This window comes from Salmo salar, unplaced genomic scaffold, assembly GCF_965601325.2.
Source record: "Salmo salar unplaced genomic scaffold, fSalSal1 ptg000619l, whole genome shotgun sequence".
Lineage (NCBI taxonomy): Eukaryota > Metazoa > Chordata > Actinopteri > Salmoniformes > Salmonidae > Salmo > Salmo salar.
Window position 1 is genome coordinate 906556 of NW_027675443.1, and position 19257 is coordinate 925812.

At 39.8% G+C, this 19257-nt stretch overlaps 2 protein-coding genes across 4 annotated transcripts in view; both read left to right on the top strand.

Moving 5' to 3' along the window:
• Positions 1–452: 452 nt before the first annotated feature.
• Positions 453–19257, top strand: part of LOC123727749 (NLR family CARD domain-containing protein 3-like) — a 39392-nt gene continuing 20587 nt past the window's right edge. For all 3 annotated transcript variants that reach the window (XM_082972255.1, XM_082972256.1, XM_082972257.1), the window contains exons 1-2: positions 453–577; positions 1361–1504. In XM_082972255.1, the coding sequence (XP_082828381.1) occupies positions 1377–1504 (128 nt within the window). In that variant the 5' untranslated portion in view covers positions 453–577; positions 1361–1376. The remainder of the gene's footprint in view (positions 578–1360; positions 1505–19257) is intronic.
• Positions 781–19257, top strand: part of LOC123733359 (NACHT, LRR and PYD domains-containing protein 3-like) — a 440446-nt gene continuing 421969 nt past the window's right edge. Inside the window, exon 1 of the mRNA XM_082972251.1 lies at positions 781–917. The gene's annotated coding sequence lies outside the window, so the exon portion shown is untranslated. The remainder of the gene's footprint in view (positions 918–19257) is intronic.

The window sequence follows — 19257 nt, forward strand, 5'->3', positions numbered from 1 at the left end:
AGCCACAGTGATACATTGTACAGCACAATTGTCCAAGAAGTCCAAGAAGCTGGACATTATATCTGCAGCAGAGAAGAAGAACAACAAGACAGGCTTTATTATTTAGAGCAATATACAAGTGGCCAACCAAGATCACCTGTTCATAGCTGTTTCAACATGAATCCAGCAAGGAGATTCACCTGGTGGTGACCTATGTATTCCCTGGAAGTCTAGAAAATGAAGGGCAATGGGTAAAGACTGAAACTGGATCCATCATAATGATTCTAAATGTTATAGTATGAAACTGGATCCATCATAATGATTCTCCATGTTATAGTATGAAACTGGATCCATCATAATGATTCTACATTTTATATTATGCCTTGGCCTTTACTGGCCAAAGGTTAAACTGCTGTTATGTTTATGATATACTATGGGGTTGTGTCACTAGACTTTGACCAGATATTATTGCATCCAAAGATCAACTGTACCTAGAACATAGATACAGAGCCACTTGTCATCAGGAAGCTGCTCTCTCAGCACAACGGAAAATATCTCAATGACTTGACATGTTCTGGTTGTGAATTCAGGCTACAAGGTAAGAATCTTCCCAGGGATTATTGTAAAGTGTGTAGGGAAATTAAATGTATGGTGTTATTTTAGTATAGTGAATGACAGTAAAACACTCAGATCTAAAAGTCCATTTCACCTGGGACAGTTATGTGACAGTTCAATCATACAAAATGGCACTAACTTGGCATAGGCAAGTCAAATTCAATAACATATTGTTCAGATATCGTATTATACGATTCGTATATCATGGTTATTTTACCATTTGTAAAAATGTTAATGTATCATAGTTCTAAATCATCTTTCAGAATATCAGAACATTTGTTGTTTTCTAAAATACAATGAGCTCCTGCTTCCTGTGTAATTTGGTATGAAACCACTGAACATACTTTTCTTAACATTGTTATTATGAACTGAATTCAGTAACAGCATAATAATATCATACCTGTTGAACAAAGCAACACACTAGAATGAGAGAAATTATTAAAAGAGAAAGTGAGACATTATTATTATTATTATTAGTTCCACTACATGGAGAAAAGGTGAAAAATATCAGTCACAACTACATGTTCATGTGATGCATTAAATCACCTGACTGTTTGGATGTGTCTGTTAGTAAATGTTTTATTTCTAAGAGATAATTAATCATAGAGAACAATTGACCTTCAATAATTAGTTGTCACTGTGTTAACCACAACCAACATGTTGGATCTCTGTTTAGTTGTCACTGTGTTAACCACAACCAACATGCTGGATCTCTGTTTAGTTGTCACTGTGTTAACCACAACCAACATGTTGGATCTCTGTTTAGGGGTCAGTTCTCTAAAATGAGTCTCTCTGGGGAGAGAGAGGAGGGGGGCCCTGCCTCTAAAATGAGTCTCTCTGGGGAGAGAGAGGACGGGGGCCCTGCCTCTAAAATGAGACTCTCTGGGGAACAAGACACCACAGCTAAGAGGTGAGATTACATTTTTTAAAGAATTTATGATGAGTTTATATCCACAATTTATTCACATTTGTATGTTTTTCATCAGAAATGAAGGCTGATGGGTGTGTAAAATATTCTTCTTCTAAGATTTCAAATTCATAGATTTTAGCGTATGACATTTTACTGAGAACATTACAGCAAGATTAAACTAATATTGTTGCATTCTCTAGATTCTCCCATTTAATTTGCATTATAGAGCCCCACAGTGGAGGTGTCATAATACCCATAACACCTAGTGGTCAAACAGGGAAATGGTTCCAATAGTTTTATAGAGCCCCACAGTGGAGGTGTCATAATACCCATAACACCTAGCGGTCAAACAAGGAAATGGTTCCAATAGTTTTATAGAGCCCCACAGTGGAGGTGTCATAATACCCATAACACCTAGTGGTCAAACAGGGAAATGGTTCAAATAGTTTTATAGAGCCCCACAGTGGAGGTGTTATAATACCCATAACATCTACTGGTCAAACAGGGTGTCGTGTCTTTGGGGTACCATTACACTGAAGATATGTTTATCAATTAGCTCCCTGTAATTATTATCACACGATTAAACTGATTAATCGTTTAATTGTAATTAACTAGGAGATCGGGGCACCAAGGAGAACATTCAGATTACAAAGCTATAATTTTCCTAATATAACTTTCCTGTACTATAATATTATATTCTATTATAGTATAGGCCGATTATCTTCTTGTTGAATGGTGTATTTTACCTCTAGTCCAGTCTCATTCCAAACGTCGTAAATTGTTGTATCTGCACGAACCCAGTTTTTACTAAAATCATCCATACATCAATTGTCTTAAAATCATTTATTTACTACACTAAGTAATTAACAGAAAAACATACAAACAGCAACTATCGTCACAAAGGATTGGTAGAGGAATGTGCCCTACTGGCTAACAAGCATGGCTGGTCTGTTAGACAATGGGTCATAAACGGTCAGCTGAGAAGTTTACACAGAGTTCATTAATATTAACAATTGACAATTGAAGGCTCACTCATTCGGGAACAATTGCAAACAATATATATATTTACGCTCATGTGTCGTGATCCTTGTTCGAGAGTTCTGTTCTGTTGGGGAGTTTTGTCCGCGTTCTCTCTCTCTCTCTCTCTCGGTTAGAATGGATCTTTCAGAGCGACATTCATTAATGTCGTCATAGAATGGTGGTTTCGTTGGTCTTCGCGTTCGATGATATAATTTACTTAGCTGCAGACTAATAATTAATATCAAAGACTTGTTCTTATTCTGTCGGTATCAATAGTCTAAAAGTTAACCACGTGGTATGGTTCACTTTCAGTAGAGGAATTGGAAGGTAAAACCTATTAGCCAACGGAGTGTAGGCCTGGTCTGGAGAAATGTAAATCAGGGGGTGTTTTATAGTGCCCATAGAACAGGCTTGTCAAATGACGCCTGGTCCTGTATGGGTCCCTGGGGCGTGCCTATGACTGAGTTAGATTTGGTTACAAGTCTTATGATGCAAGTCTTAAGCTGAGTCTATTATATAAACAGTTTTATGGTAATATTGCTATATTGTCTCTTCTGAGTATCACAAAATTGTACCAAGTGGATCAGTTCGTAGCTGGATTCTTCACCAATCTTCCATACCTTCTCCAGAACACAAAATGTCGCTTGGCTCTCCAATTCTATGAGTTGGAAGAATTTCCTTTGTCTCTCTATGGGCCATGTGGCCAGAGACTCTCCTGGAATTTTAGAGTTTTTACGACCATTTACACACAGGGTCGATTGGGGTGGTGGTGGAAAAGGGAGGGGAGGTCAACTGTCCTCCCTGTACCAAAAGAGGCCAACGTCATGACAAGGGAAATGGTTCCAATAGTTTATTAGAGCTCCACAGTGGAGGTGTCATAATACCCATAACACCTAGCGGCCAAACAGGGAAATGGTTCCAATAGTTTTTCCAATATGTTTTTTTTTTTGTATGTGGGTGTCTGAAAAAGGATGTTTTTATAGTGCTATTGCACTGAGCCACATTTGTAGTTTCCATTTGGAATGGGTGTCAAGAGTGTCTGAGTGGGCTCAGGGGGCAGGTCAGATCTCACCAAGATATCTCCAATATTGCGACCACGCTTATAGACCACCAGCGGGGGTTCATTGAAGAGGTGTGTGATTGTTTTTAATATTTTTTATTTTTCTTTAAAAAAAAAATTTTGTTGGTTTTTCTTGGTCTGATTGCAGAATATGCCAGTGCTTTTTCAGGATTGCTTTCATTTTCTACCAATACTTGGTGTACTTGGTGCAAAAGACGGTTGTTTTTGTTCTTTGGTTGAGTTTTTAGCAATTCCTCTCGGTTTTTGAGATATTTTTCATTTTGAATTTATCTGTCTTTTTTTTTTGCATTGCTGTCAAAATCCAATAGTTTTTCCACCTTACACCTTACACCAAAATATTGGATGTGTTTCATGTAGGGTGGGGTGGTGCGGTGGTCCTTGTGGTCAAATTTTGTTATCAAAGTCTGTCATTCTCTGGATTTATGGTGCTTTCAACACAACTGGGAACTGGGAAGTTCGAATTATGACATCAGTGATCTTCAGGTCGGATCTCTAGAAAGAGGCCCGGGTTCCCCACTTGGAATTTCAAGTTGGATGACCGTTCAAACTATATTTTCTCAATCGGAGCTAGTTTTTTCAGAGTTTCCAGTTGTCCTGATCTCACTGAATTCTGAGATCTCCCAGTTTCCAGTTGTTTTGAACGCAGCAGAAGTCATGCTGGATTCACAGCATGGCCAATGTATTCAACCTTTTCTGTCTCATGGTGTTGCATATAAATGTTTATCTTTTTAAGCTTGGAAAAGAGACCCTTAAATGCAGAATTGGCCCCCCCACCCTCTCCACTGAATTGCTGGCTATTGCTTTGAAATGCTTGCAGTTAGCCACTGATTCCTTCCAAACCACTCATTCCAAACCACTCATTTCTAGCTAAGATTTTTAACGTATGATGTTGACATGATCAGTCCAATCAAAGCCACGGTAGATATAACGTGATTTGACGTAATTTTATCTGTGGCCAATGACCTTGAGCCTTTTGGATGGGCACTTCTAATGTAACTCTATGGCAGCACCCAATGGGCTTGAATTTTCCAGCTCTCCCTGTAGATTTTGCGGTGACGTCGTGTCTCCATGAGTGACAGAACACTGAGCCAATCAAGGCGCAACTACAGAACGTTACCAACCCCTACGCTCAGTATTTTTTGCTGGCTGCCCCACCACCACAGAAAGCACTGGGCTGAAACACCTGCATTTTGGAGCTGCCTTACTCAAGAAAACAAGATTTTTTTACATTGTTTGCAAACGAATATGTGACAGGTATTAATGCCAAAATAACACGCAAAACAGGCAACAACAATAAAAGCAAAACAGGTGGGGCTCTGCACCTGAATAACAGGTGGGGCTCTGCACCTGAACAACAGGTGGGGCTCTGCACCTGAATAACAGGTGGGGCTCTGCACCTGAATAACAGGTGGGGCTCTGTACCTGAATAACAGGTGGGACTCTGCACCTGAATAACAGGTGGGGCTCTGCACCTGAATAACAGGTGGGGCTCTGTACCTGAATAACAGGTAGGGCTCTGCACCTGAATAACAGGTGGGGCTCTGCACCTGAATAACAGGTGGGGCTTTGTACCTGAATAACAGGTGGGGCTCTGCACCTGAATAACAGGTGGGGCTCTGTTCCTTAATAATAGGTGGGGCTCTGTACCTGAATAACAGGTTGCCACTGCTCCAAAGCAGGAACCACTGACTGGCTGCATGTTTCTATTATTGAGATACCTGCTGGTACCTCTTAACTGGTTAGGACAGCTCATGAGGTTATTATCCAGATACCTGCTGGTACCTCTTAACTGGTTAGGACAGCTCATGAGGTTATTATCCAGATACCTGCTGGTACCTCTTAACTGGTTAGGACAGCTCATGAGGTTATTATCCAGATACCTGCTGGTACCTCTTAACTGGTTAGGACAGCTCATGAGGCTATTATCCAGATACCTGCTGGTACCTCTTAACTGGTTAGGACAGCTCATGAGGGTATTATCCAGATACCTGCTGGTACCTCTTAACTGGTTAGTACAGCTCATGAGGTTATTATCCAGACACCTGCTGGTACCTCTTAACTGGTTAGGACAGCTCATGAGGTTATTATCCAGATACCTGCTGGTACCTCTTAACTGGTTAGGACAGCTCATGAGGTTATTATCCAGATACCTGCTGGTACCTCTTAACTGGTTAGGACAGCTCATGAGGTTATTATCCAGATACCTGCTGGTACCTCTTAACTGGTTAGGACAGCTCATGAGGATATTATCCAGATACCTGCTGGTACCTCTTAACTGGTTAGGACAGCTCATGAGGCTATTATCCAGATACCTGCTGGTACCTCTTAACTGGTTAGGACTGCTCATGAGGTTATATCCAGATACCTGCTGGTTCCTCTTAACTGGTTAGGACAGCTCATGAGGTTATTATCCAGATACCTGCTGGTACCTCTTAACTGGTTAGGACAGCTCATGAGGATATTATCCAGATACCTGCTGGTACCTCTTAACTGGTTAGGACAGCTCATGAGGCTATTATCCAGATACCTGCTGGTTCCTCTTAACTGGTTAGGACAGCTCATGAGGTTATTATCCAGATACCTGCTGGTTCCTCTTAACTGGTGAGGACAGCTCATGAGGTTATTATCCAGATACCTGCTGGTGCCTCTTAACTGGTTAGGACAGCTCATGAGGTTATTATCCAGATACCTGCTGGTACCTCTTAACTGGTTAGGACAGCTCATGAGGCCATTATCCAGATACCTGCTGGTATGTCTTACAGCTCATGAGGTGTCCTAAATATCTGCCAACTAGATGGGACACTTAGGAATGAAGAGGCTTTAATGCATAACTTTCATTTAAACCCATAAGATTAGGACTAAAATGTCTTTATTCTCAGCTCTTATATGTTTTACTCCGAGACACTTTGTGGATATGGGCCCAGATCTCAAAATAGTGTTTTAAAAAACAAATATATTTTGATTTACATAATAACAAATGAATATTACTGATGTAACATACTGTAATGACTGGGTTTAGTTTATTGTGTTGCACTGCTCATTTCCGCTTTTTTCGTACAGAACTGTCCGCGTCCACGTACGGTGTTGCGCCATGCATATTGTCCAGTTAAGCGCAGAGTGGGCTGAGGTGATCTTGGGAACAAGGACGGAGTTCGTTACAGTGTTGAGACGCCAGTTTATTGTTCAATTAGCTTTTTGCTTTACGGTCAGGGACACTATGAGTGTAGCCAGATCCTTTTCACTCTCTATCCTTGTTTCATTTTGTGGTTCACCGGATTCATCATCATCATCGAGACGAGGGACAGACGAACAACCTGCTAGTTAGCCAAGCTAGTCGGTACTGTTAGGTAAGTTAGCTAGCTACTCTACCAGCAGTGTCCTAGTTATCCTAGCTAGTCGGTACAGCTAGGTAAGCTAGCTAGCTACTCTACCAGCAGCGTCCTAGTTATCCTAGCCAGTCGGTAAAGCTAGGTAAGCTAGCTAGCTACTATACCAGCAGCATCCTAGTTATCCTAGCTACCACTACATCATCACCGGCTGCTGCATTTCTTGTGGACCGATGGAGCTCCCTGGTCGTTTCTTCCACCTGTTAAATCCCGTGGAGGGCTCCTCCCTCTCTCATTGACGGATGCTGGCTACCTCTGTCCGGTTCTCCTCTCTTCACTAGATGGACGGTAACTTTAGTGTTTAAACCCTCTGTATCCAAGGACCAAACTTTTTTATATTATTTTCGGGCGCCTCAAGTAGGCTGGACACATTCCATTTTTAACAATGCTTTTTTTCCATATTAAAACTAGTTCATTGCATCCGCCATGGAGCCCAGTTACATAACATTACCTTATGTCTCTAGTTGTGAAGTAATGGCGAAAAAACAGGCCTTATTTTAGGTCATTTTTCACCCTGCCAGCTCCTATTAGTTCTATTGAGCACCATGGCATCAACTCTCCTTCTGAATGTTCTATTCCCAGCTCATTGTTCTGCGTCACAATGTCAGCTTCTCTATTGTTGTCAATGAGACCTACCTGCACTAACATTGTAGGCTGACCTCAAGTATTATTATTCTTATTATTTGTATTATTACAGCTACTTGGTGCGACCACTCACTTCACCTGTGTACACATTGTGGTGACCCACAGTGCTAGTGATGGCTGGCAAATACCGATCAAATCCATTTTCTGGTCATGGTTAACCATATTTGTTTTCAGAAAAAGTTATACAACCTAAACAAAACACATGTCCCTGTCCTCTTTTTCAAGATGTTGCTGATTTAAACAGCCAGAAAAAAATGTTTTAATTAAGAAATAACACTTTTTTGATGACTTATTGTTTCTGAATGGCTACTGGGTAATGTGATATGCATCAAAGTCTTTTTTTGTAGGCATCGAATTGAGTGAATGCTGCGCAGGTTCACTGAGTTGCAAACCAAATGGATAGGTCTAGCTCATTGATTTGTAGATCTGACGCAGTTGCTACCTCAGATTATGAGCCAAGCAAGTGTCGTGAATGGGTTATGTAGTACCCACAGAAGGTCACAGGGAGGAGCAAGAGCAGACTCAATAGCCTCATCAGACTCATCAGCAGACTCAATAGCCTTGGTTTCTCTAATGATTGCATCGCCTGGTTCACCAACTACTTCTCTGATAGAGTTCAGTGTGTCAAATCGAAGGGCCTGTTGTCCCGACCTCTGGCAGTCTCTATGGGGGTGCCACAGGGTTCAAATCTTGGGCCAACTCTTTTCTCTGTATACATCAATGATGTCGCTCTTGCTGCTGGTGAGTCTCTGATCCACCTCTACGCAGACGACACCATTCTGTATACTTCTGGCCCTTCTTTGGACACTGTGTTAACAACCCTCCAGACGAGCTTCAATGCCATACAACTCTCCTTCCGTGGCCTCCAACTGCTCCTAAATACAAGTAAAACTAAATGCATGCTCTTCAACAGATCGCTGCCTGCACCTGCCTGCCTGTCCTGCATCACTACTCTGGACGGTTCTGACTTAGAATATGTGGACAACTACAAATACCTAGGTGTCTGGTTAGACTGTAAACTCTCCTTCCAGACTCACATCAAACATCTCCAATCCAAAGTTAAATCAAGAATTGGCTTCCTATTTCGCAACAAAGCATCCTTCACTCATGCTGCCAAACATACCCTCGTAAAACTGACCATCCTACCGATCCTCGACTTCAGCGATGTCATTTATAAAATAGCCTCCAATACCCTACTCAACAAACTGGATGCAGTCTATCACAGTGCCATCCGTTTTGTCACCAAAGCCCCATATACTACCCACCACTGCGACCTGTACGCTCTCGTTGGCTGCCCTTCGCTTCCAAAGCCAATTCCTCCTTTGGCCGTCTCTCCTTCCAGTTCTCTGCTGCCAATGACTGGAACGAACTACAAATATCTCTGAAACTGGAAACCCTTATCTCCGTCACTAGCTTTAAGCACCAGCTGTCAGAGCAGCTCACAGATCACTGCACCTGTACATAGCCCATCTATAATTTAGCCCAAACAACTACCCCATCCCCTACTGTATTTATTTATTTTATGTATTTTATTTTGCTCCTTTGCACCCCATTATTTCTATTTCTACATTGCACTTTCTTCTACTACAAATCTACCATTTCAGTGTTTTACTTGCTATATTGTATTTACTTTTCCACCATGGACTTTTTTGCCTTTACCTCCCTTATCTCACCTCATTTGCTCACATTGTACATAGACTTATTTTTCTACTGTATTATTGACTGTATATTTGTTTTACTCCATGTGTAACTCTGTGTTGTTGTATGTTGTCGAACTGCTTTGCTTTATCTTGGCCAGGTCGCAATTGTAAATGAGAACTTGTTCTCAACTTGCCTACCTGGTTAAATAAAGGTGAAATAAATGAATAAAATAAATACAAAGAGAGCTATAAACCATACTGATTTTTGTCTTACCTATTTTAGTCTTAACACTAACCCCTAACCCTACATATTACCTATTTTAGCCTTAACCCTAATTCTAGGGTAGGGTAGACTAGAACACTTTTAGAAACTATTTTAGTAATAATATTATTGTTAGTAAATACAATAATAGTACTAAATGGTATTTTTATTATTTTGTTAACCTGTTATGGCTAGGGGGCAGTATTTTCACAGCCGGATAAAAAACGTACCCGATTTAATCTGATTATTACTCCTGCCCAGAAACTAGAATATGCAAATAATTATTAGCTTTGGATAGAAAACACTCCAAAGTTTCTAAAACTGTTTGAATGGTGTCTGTGAGTATAACAGAACTCATTTGGCAGGCCAAAACCTGAGAAGATTCCATGCAGGAAGTGGCCTGTCTGACAATTTCTTGCCCTTCTTGATTATCTCTATCCATTACAGAGGATCTCTGCTGTTACGTGACACTTCCTACGGCTTCCATGGGCTCTCAGAAGGCGGCAAAAAGCTGAATTGTGGCTTTGCAGGCTCTGGTTGAAAAAAAGTAGCGCGTTTGGGTAGTGGCTGGTTACAGTACTGTGAGACTCAGGCTCGTGCCCGCGTCGACAGAATGCTTTGTTTTCTTTTGTCTGTTTACGTAAACGCAGATTCCCGGTCGGAATATTATCGCTTTTTTACGAGAAAAATTGAATAAAAATTGATTTTAAACAGCGGTTGACATGCTTCGAAGTACGGTAATGGAATATTTAGAAATCTTTTGTCACGAATTGCGCCATGCTCGTGACCCTTATTTACACTTCGGATAGTGTCTTGAACGCACAAACAAAACGCCGCTATTTGGATATAACGATGGATTATTTTGGACCAAACCAACATTTGTTATTGAAGTAGCAGTCCTGGGAGTGCATTCTGACGAAGACAACAAAGGTAATCAAACTTTTGTAATAGTAAATCGGAGTTTGGTCAGGGCTAAACTTGGTCGGTGTCTAAATGGCTAGCCGTGATGGCTGGGCTATCTACTGAGAATATTGAAAAATGTGCTTTCACCGAAAAGCTATTTTAAAATCGAACATATCGAGTGCATAGAGGAGTTCTGTATCTATAATTTTTAAAATAATTGTTATGTTTTTTGTGAACGTTTATCGTGAGTAATTTAGTAAATTCACCGGATGTTTGCGGGGGGTATGCTAGTTCTGAACGTCACATGCTAATGTAGAAAAAGCTGGTTTTTGATATAAATATGAACTTGATTGAACAAAACATGCATGCATTGTATAACATAATGTCCTAGGGTTGTCATCTGATGAAGATCATCAAAGGTTAGTGCTGCATTTAGCTGTGGTTTTGTTTTTTGTGACATTATATGCTAGCTTGAAAAATGGGTGTCTGATTATTTCTGGCTGGGTACTCTGCTGACATAATCTAATATTTTGCTTTCGCTGTAAAGCCTTTTTGAAATCGGACAGTGTGGTTAGATTAACGAGAGTCTTGTCTTTAAAATGCTGTAAAATAGTCATATGTTTGAAAAATGGAAGTTTTCGGATTTTAGAGGAGTTTGTATTTCGCGCCACGCCCATCATTGGATATTGGAGCAGGTGTTCCGCTAGCGGAACGTCTAGATGTAAGAGGTTAATCAAAACCTGTCTTAGCATTTTGCGTTTTTTATGTTTTGTTATTTTATTATATATATTATTGCAAGGCAGAACACTTGATAACTCCTATGGGCTACGTGGGACGCTAGCGTCCCACCCCCGGTACACACTATCAACAGCCAGTGAAATATCAGAGCGCCAAATTTGAAAACTATTAAATGTCATAATTCAAATTTCTCAAACATACAACTATCTTACACCCTTTGAAAGATAAACATCTCCTTAATCTAACCACGTTGTCCGATTTCAAAAAGGCTTTACGGCGAAAGAATAAAGTTAGATTATGTTAGGACAGTACATCGACAAAACATAACATACAGCCATTTTCAATGCAAAGACAGGCGTCAACAAAAGCAGAGAACCAGCTAAAATTATGCACTAACCTTTGACAATCTTCATCAGATGACACTCCTAGGACATTATGTTAGACAATACATGCATTTTTTGTTCTATCAAGTTCATATTTATATCCAAAAACAGCATTTTACATTAGCGCGTGATGTTCAGAAAATATTTTCCGTTCAATACCGCCAGTGAATCAGCACAACAAATTAAATAATTACTATTCGAAAACATTGATAAAATATTAAACTGTCATTCAAAGAATTATAGATTAACATCTCGTGAATGCAACCGCATTGCCAGATTTCAAAATAACTTTACTGGGAAATCACACTTTGCAATAAACGAGGTACTATGCTTTGAAAATAGGCTTGGCAATACAGGTTAGCGCCATCTTGGACTCATCTAAAATCAAATATACTATTGCAAATATTCCCTTACCTTTGATTATCTTCATCAGAAGGCACTTCCAGGAATCCCAGGTCCACAACAAATGTAGTTTTGTTCGAAAAAGTTCATAATTTATATCCCAATAGGTCCTTCTTGTTAGCGCATTCCGAAGGCTACTCCAAATGTACGAGGCGCGCGGGACTTGTCTTCACTAAAGTGCCCCCCAAATATATTTACGTTCGTTCAAACATGTCAAACGTTGTATAGCATAAATCTTTAGGGCCTTTTTCAATCAGAACTTCAATAATATTCAAGGCGGACGATTGCATTGTCTTATAAAACGTTTCGGAACGAGAGAATACCTACGGGCACGCGCGTCATATTAGTATAGGCTATCCGCTTATGACAAACTTTCCAGGCTTCTCGATCGGTCAATTTTTACCGGAGAAGGCTCAAACCACTTTGTAAAGACTGTTGACATCATGTGTGTTTCAATGGCAAAGACTTGAAAGTTATCCAACACATCAGATTTCCACTTCCTGTTAGGATTTGTCTCAGGGTTTTGACTAGCATATGAGTTATGTTATACTCACAGACACCATTCAAATAGTTTTAGAAACTTTAGAGTGTTTTCTATCCAAATCTACTAATTATATTCATATTCTCGTTTCTGGGCAAGAATAGTGACCAGATTAAAACGGGTACGTTTTTTATCCACCCGTGCAAATACTGCCCCCTAGCCCCAACAGGATAAACAAGCCACATTAGTTTTATTTTTCAAATGTGGTTTAAACTGGGTGACCTGGTAACCTCTATGTGAAAGTCCAGGAATTGGCTTGGGATAGGTGGGGCAGGTTTGAAACTGATCTAAGGAATTAACCAGAAAAATACACTTTATTTCTCAGCTGCCTCACTAATGTCTGTACATGAATTAATACCTTTTAACTGATAAATATTTCCAATAGACGGCAGCATAAGACCATGAAGCATCAGTTCTAGGCTACAAGCAGCAATATGATTGACATAAAATAGCATGCATCCACAGACTATATGTCCCATGATTTTCTAAAATGGTCACTCATTACTTTAGTTAGCTATATATCTGGTATTAAGGCTGTGTTGCTTTTGGGAGAGCAAAACAATTGTGACTATAGCAGGTATTGTAAATTATCACTAGTCAGAACCTCAACCTTAGTATACATGCATTATAAAAAGTAATCTTAATATCTGATATTGCGAGTAAACAAACTTGGAATAGAAAAGACAAGAGTGTGTCTTTCAGCCCGCAAAATAATTTACATCACGTAACCCTCCCGGTTAGTAAATTTACCACAACATGCCCTTCAGGCTTATTGATAATTGTTATAGTAATGAAGTATAATTTCAAAACATGAGCATAAAAACAGGTAATAATAAACATGAATCATCATTATTTTACTTCACAGTAATCTGTTAAATGCTTTTTCAGTACTTCCTCTTGCGTTAGCGGTGTGGAAATGGACAGAAAGGATCTCATACAGAAGTTTTCCTGTGAGGGGGAGTGGTGGTGTATCCAGGGAGAGAACTAAACTAATCTTCTGAAATATCATTCGTGGTCTTATGCTGCCATCTATTGGAATTATGTAGCAACTGCAGTAGTACTGAATAACGTGTAATTCCTTACTAAAGTTGTAATTACTCAGAATTCCAAATATAATGTATTTTAGTTCATTTACCCACTTACAACCATAAAATAACATTTTATAGCATAACAAACAATGAAACTGATATAAACCAAAAACACCATACATTTAGTTAACCCCTGTGCGGCATCCAGCGAAAAATCATATCCCCATTAGCATAACAAAATTTAATAATTATTTTTTTTTTTTTCAAATTATATCGTTTTATAGATACACCTCTCCTGAATCGAACCACGTTGTCCGATTTCAAAAAGGCTTTACAGCAAAAGCAAAACATTAGATTATGTTAGAGGAGTATATCGTAAAAGTAGCCACATAGCCATTTTCCGACCAACCACATGCATCACAAATAACCAAAAAACAGCTAAATGCAGCACTAACCTTTGACAATCTTCATCAGATGACACACCTAGGACATCATGTTACACAATACATGCATTCTTTTGTTCGATAAAGTTCATATTTATATATAAAAACAGCATTTTACATCGGTGCGTAACGTTGACTAACTATTTTCCCTCAAATGCATCCGATGAAACAGAGCTACAATTTACTAAATTACTATTCGAAAACATTTTTTAAATGTAATATTGTCATTCTAAGATTTATAGATGAATATCTCTTGAAAGCACCTGTAATGCCAGATTTAAAATTAACTTTACTGGGTAATCATACTTTGCGATGAAAGGGGATGCGATACTCTGAAAAATAGGCTAACGTTACAGGTCAGCGCCATCTTGGAACAATCGCATATCACATCTAGTCTTGTATACTTTTGTCAATAATCCCTTACCTTTGGTTGTCTTCATCAGAAAGCACTTCGAGGAATCCCAGGTCCACAACAAATGTATTTTTGTTCGAAAAAAATACTCCTTTATGTTCCAAGAGCTTGTTCTTGTTAGCGCGTCTGAAGGCTGCTCCAAAACTTCCGTCGGCCACGGGACAGCCATTTCGAGAAAATGCATTTTTTTCCCATTTAGGTTCGTTCAAACATGTCAAACGTTGTATAACATAAATCTTCAGGGCGTTTTTCAACAAGAGAGCCAATAAGATTCGAGGGGGACGATTGCATTGTGTTTCAAAACGTTTCGAAAGGGGAGGGTAACCAGGGGCGTCGGCGTCATAATGGTGATGGCCCTCTCCGTGTGACCACGTTCCACAGCGTCTCATTCATTCGGTTTTAACAGTAGGAGACTCAAACCACTTTGCTCAATGAACCATAGCTCACGGTGTGATTAATAGGCAACGTGATGAAGTTGAGTTCGCAATTCAGAATTCCACTTCCTGTTTCGATCTGTCTCGGGGTTTTGACTGCCATATGAGTTCTGTTATACTCACAGACACCATTCAAACAGTTTTAGAAACTTTAGGGTGTTTTCTATCCACAAGTATTAATTATATAGATATCCTAGCTTCTGAGTTTGAGTAGGAGGCCGTTTAAAATGGGCACAAATTATTTTCAAAAATCGCTTTAGCGCCCCCTATCCTAGGGGAACGCCAAGAGGTTAACCTCTTACATCGAGACGTTCCGCTAGCGGAACACCTGCTCCAATATCCAATGATAGACGTGGCGCAAATTACAAATTCCTCAAAAAAAACCAAACTTCCATTTTTCAAACATATGACTTTTTTACACCATTTTAAAGACAAGACTCTCCTTTATCTAACCACACTGTCCGATTTCAAAAAGGCTTTACAGCGAAAGCAAAATATTAGATTATGTCAGCAGAGTACCCAGCCAGAAATAATCAGACACCCATTTTTCAAGCTAGCATAGAATGTCACATAAACCCAAACCACAGCTAAATGCAGCACTAACCTTTGATGATCTTCATCAGATGACAATCTTAGGACATTATGTTATACAATACATGCATGTTTTGTTCAATCAAGTTCATATTTATATCCAAAAACCAGCTTTTTACATTAGCATGTGACGTTCAGAACTAGCATACCCCCCCGCAAACTTCCGGTGAATTTACTAAATTACTCATGATAAACGTTGACAAAATACATAACAATTATTTTAAGAATTATAGATACAGAACTCCTTTGTGCAATCGAGGTGTCCAATTTTAAAATAGCTTTTCGGTGAAAGCACATTTTGCAATATTCTGAGTAGATAGCCCAGCCATCACGGCTAGCTATTTTGACACCCACCAAGTTTAGCCCTGACCAAACTCCGATTGACTATTAGAAAAGTTTGATTACCTTTGGTGTTCTTCGTCAGAATGCACTCCCAGGACTGCTACTTCAATAACAAATGTTGGTTTTGTTCAAAATAATCCATAGTTATATCCAAATAGCGGCGTTTTGTTCGTGCGTTCAAGACACTATCCAAGGGTGACGAAGGGTTACGCGCCCGACGCGTTTCGTGACAAAAAATTCTAAATATTCCATTACCGTACTTCGAAGCATGTCAACCGCTGTTTAAAATCAATTTTTATGCCATTTTTCTCGTAAAAAAGCGATAATATTCCGACCGGGAGTGGTGGTTTTCGTTCAAAGAGAGAGAAAGTAAACATGGAGTCGACTCGTGCACGAGCCTCAGTCTCATAGTACTCTGACCGGCCACTATCCAAACGCGCTAATGTTTTTCAGCCAGGGCCTGCAAAGCCACGATTCAGCTTTTTGCCGCCTTCTGAGAGCCCATGGGAGCCGTAGGAAGTGTCATGTAACAGCAGAGATCCCCTGTATTGGATAGAGATAATCAAAAAGGCCAAGAAATGGTCAGACAGGGTACTTCCTATACAGAATCTTCTCAGGTTTTGGCCTGCCAAATGAGTTCTGTTATACTCACAGACACCATTCAAACAGTTTTAGAAACCTTGGAGTGTTTTCTATCCAAAGCTAATAATTATATGCATATTCTAGTTTCTGGGCAGGAGTAATAATCAGATTAAATCGGGTACGTTTTTTATCCGGCCGTGAAAATACTGCCCCCTAGTCATAACAGGTTAATTATATATATATAAAAAACTATTTATTTAGATTGGTGACATTATCTGCAAAGTAACAGCCCTATAGACAAAGAGCTCTCCAGTAGGTACCAAAACATTCCAAGTCCATTTTCACAAATGGGAGGTTACAAGTTTATCAACGTTCAAAGCAGAATTACTTTCCCATTGTTCCTTAACTGTAGCGGAAAAAGTACTAAATTCTCATACTTGAGTAAAAGAAAAGATACATTAATGAATAGAAAATGACTCAAGTAAAAGTGAAAGTCACCCAGTAAAATACTACTTGAGATAAAGTCTAACAATATTTGGTTTTAAATATACTTACGTATCAAAAGTAAAATTAAAGTAGTAATAGTATAAATTCCTTTTATTAAGCAAAGCAGACGGCACCATTTTGTTCTTATTTTAATTTACGGATAGCCAGGGTCACACTCCAACACTCTGACATCACTTAGAGATGAGAGGCAGTAGGGATGACCAGGGATGTTCTCTGTTTAGTGAGTCTACCAGATCAGAGGCAGTAGGGATGACCAGGGATGTTCTCTGTTTAGTGAGTCTGCCAGATCAGAGGCAGTAGACCAGGGATGTTCTCTTGATAAGTGTTTGAATTGGACCATTTTCTGTCCTGCTAAGCATTCAAAATGTAACGAGAAATTTTGGGTGTCAGGAAAATGTATGGAGTTTCAAGTACATAATTTTCTTCATGAATGTAGTGAAGTAAAAGTTGTTAAAAATATAAATAGTAAAGTACAGATACCCCCAAAAAACTACTGAAGTAGTACATTAAAGTATTTATACTGAAGTACTTCACAACACTGCATTAGAAGACAGATACATGTGTTGATTTGAAGGAAAGATAGGCAGATTCTGGTAGGTAGTCTACAAACTATTATAAAGTTAGGTCGTCGTCAGACATTCAACAGTCACAGTAGGTTTGAGCTACAGTATGATCACTAATCATGCCGACCAACCTGATGGTCTCTGTTGGAAATGTTGTGAAAAGTATCTGGCCTCGGCTATAAATATCTGGCATTACTCATCTCATATGTATATACTGTATTCTATACTATTCTACTGTATCTTAGTCTATGTATTACTCATCTCATATGTATATACTGTATTCTATACTATTCTACTGTATCTTAGTCTATGTATTACTCATCTCATATGTATATACTGTATTCTATACTATTCTACTGTATCTTAGTCTATGCCGCTCAGACATTGTGACCAATAACATTTGATTTGATTTAGATTAGGCTATATACACTACATGACCAAAAGTATGTGGACACCTGCTAGTCAAACATCTCATTCCAAAATCACAGACATTCATATGGAGTTGGTCCCCCCCTTTGCTGCTATAACAGCCTCCACTCTTCCGGGAAGGCTTTCCACTAGATGTTGGAACATTGCTGGAGGGACTTGCTTCCATTCAGCCACAAGAGCATTAGGGAGGTCGGGCACTGATGTTGGGTGATTAGGCCTGGCTCGCAGTCGGCGTTCAGTTTCATCCCAAAGGTGTTCGATTGGTTGAGGTCAGGGCTCTGTGCAGGCCAGTCAAGTTCATCCACACCGATTTCGACAAGCCATTTCTGTATTGACCTCGCTTTGTGCACAGGGACATTATCATGCTGAAACAGAAAAGGGCATTCCCCAAACTGCTGCCACAAAGTTGTAAGCACAGAATCGTCTTAAATGTCATTTTATGCTGTAGCGTTAAGATTTCTCTTCACTAGAACTAGGAGGCCTAGCCCGAACCATGAAAAACAGCCCCAGACCATTATTCCTCCTCCACCAAACTTTACAGTTGGCACTATGCATTCAGGCAGGAAGCGTTTTCCTGGCATCCGCAAACCCAGATTCGTCTGTCGGACTGCCAGATAGTGAAGCGTGATTCATAACTCCAAAGAACACAATTCCACTGCTCCAGAGTCCAATGGCGGCAAGCTTTACACCACTCAAGCCGATGCTTGGCATTGCGCATGGTGATCTTGTGTGCAGCTGCTCAGCCATGGAAACCCATTTCATGAATCACCCGACGAACAGTTATTTTGCTGACGTTGCAGTTTGGAACTCAGTAGTGAGTGTTGCAATCGAGGAGAGACCATTTTTATGCGCTTTGTCACTCGGTGGGCCCTTTCTGTGAACTTGTGTGGCCTACCACTTCACGGTTGAGCCATTGTTTCTCCTAGACGTTTCCACTTCACAATAACAGCACTTACGTGTGACCGGGGCAGCTCTAGCAGGGCAGTAATTTGACGAACTGACTTGTTGGAAAGGAGGCATCCTATGACGGTGCCACATTGAAAGTCACTGAGCTCTTCAGTACTGGTCATTCTACTGCCAATGTTTGTCTATGAAGATTTTATGGCTGTCTGCTCAGTCTTATATACCTGTCAGCAACGGGTGTGGCTGAAATAGCCGAATCCACTAATTTGAAGGGGTGTCCACATACTGTTGTATATATAGTGTACATTCTATGTCCTGCTACTGGTATGCTTATAACATTATGTGAACTGACCTGAACAGGTTTAGGCTGGTCATCTATGATATGTAGGTTATATACAGTACATTCTCTGTCCTGCTACTGGTAGGACTATAACATTATTTTGATCTGAACAGGTTTAGACTGGTCATCTATGATATGTAGGTTATATACAGTACATTCTCTGTCCTGCTACTGGTAG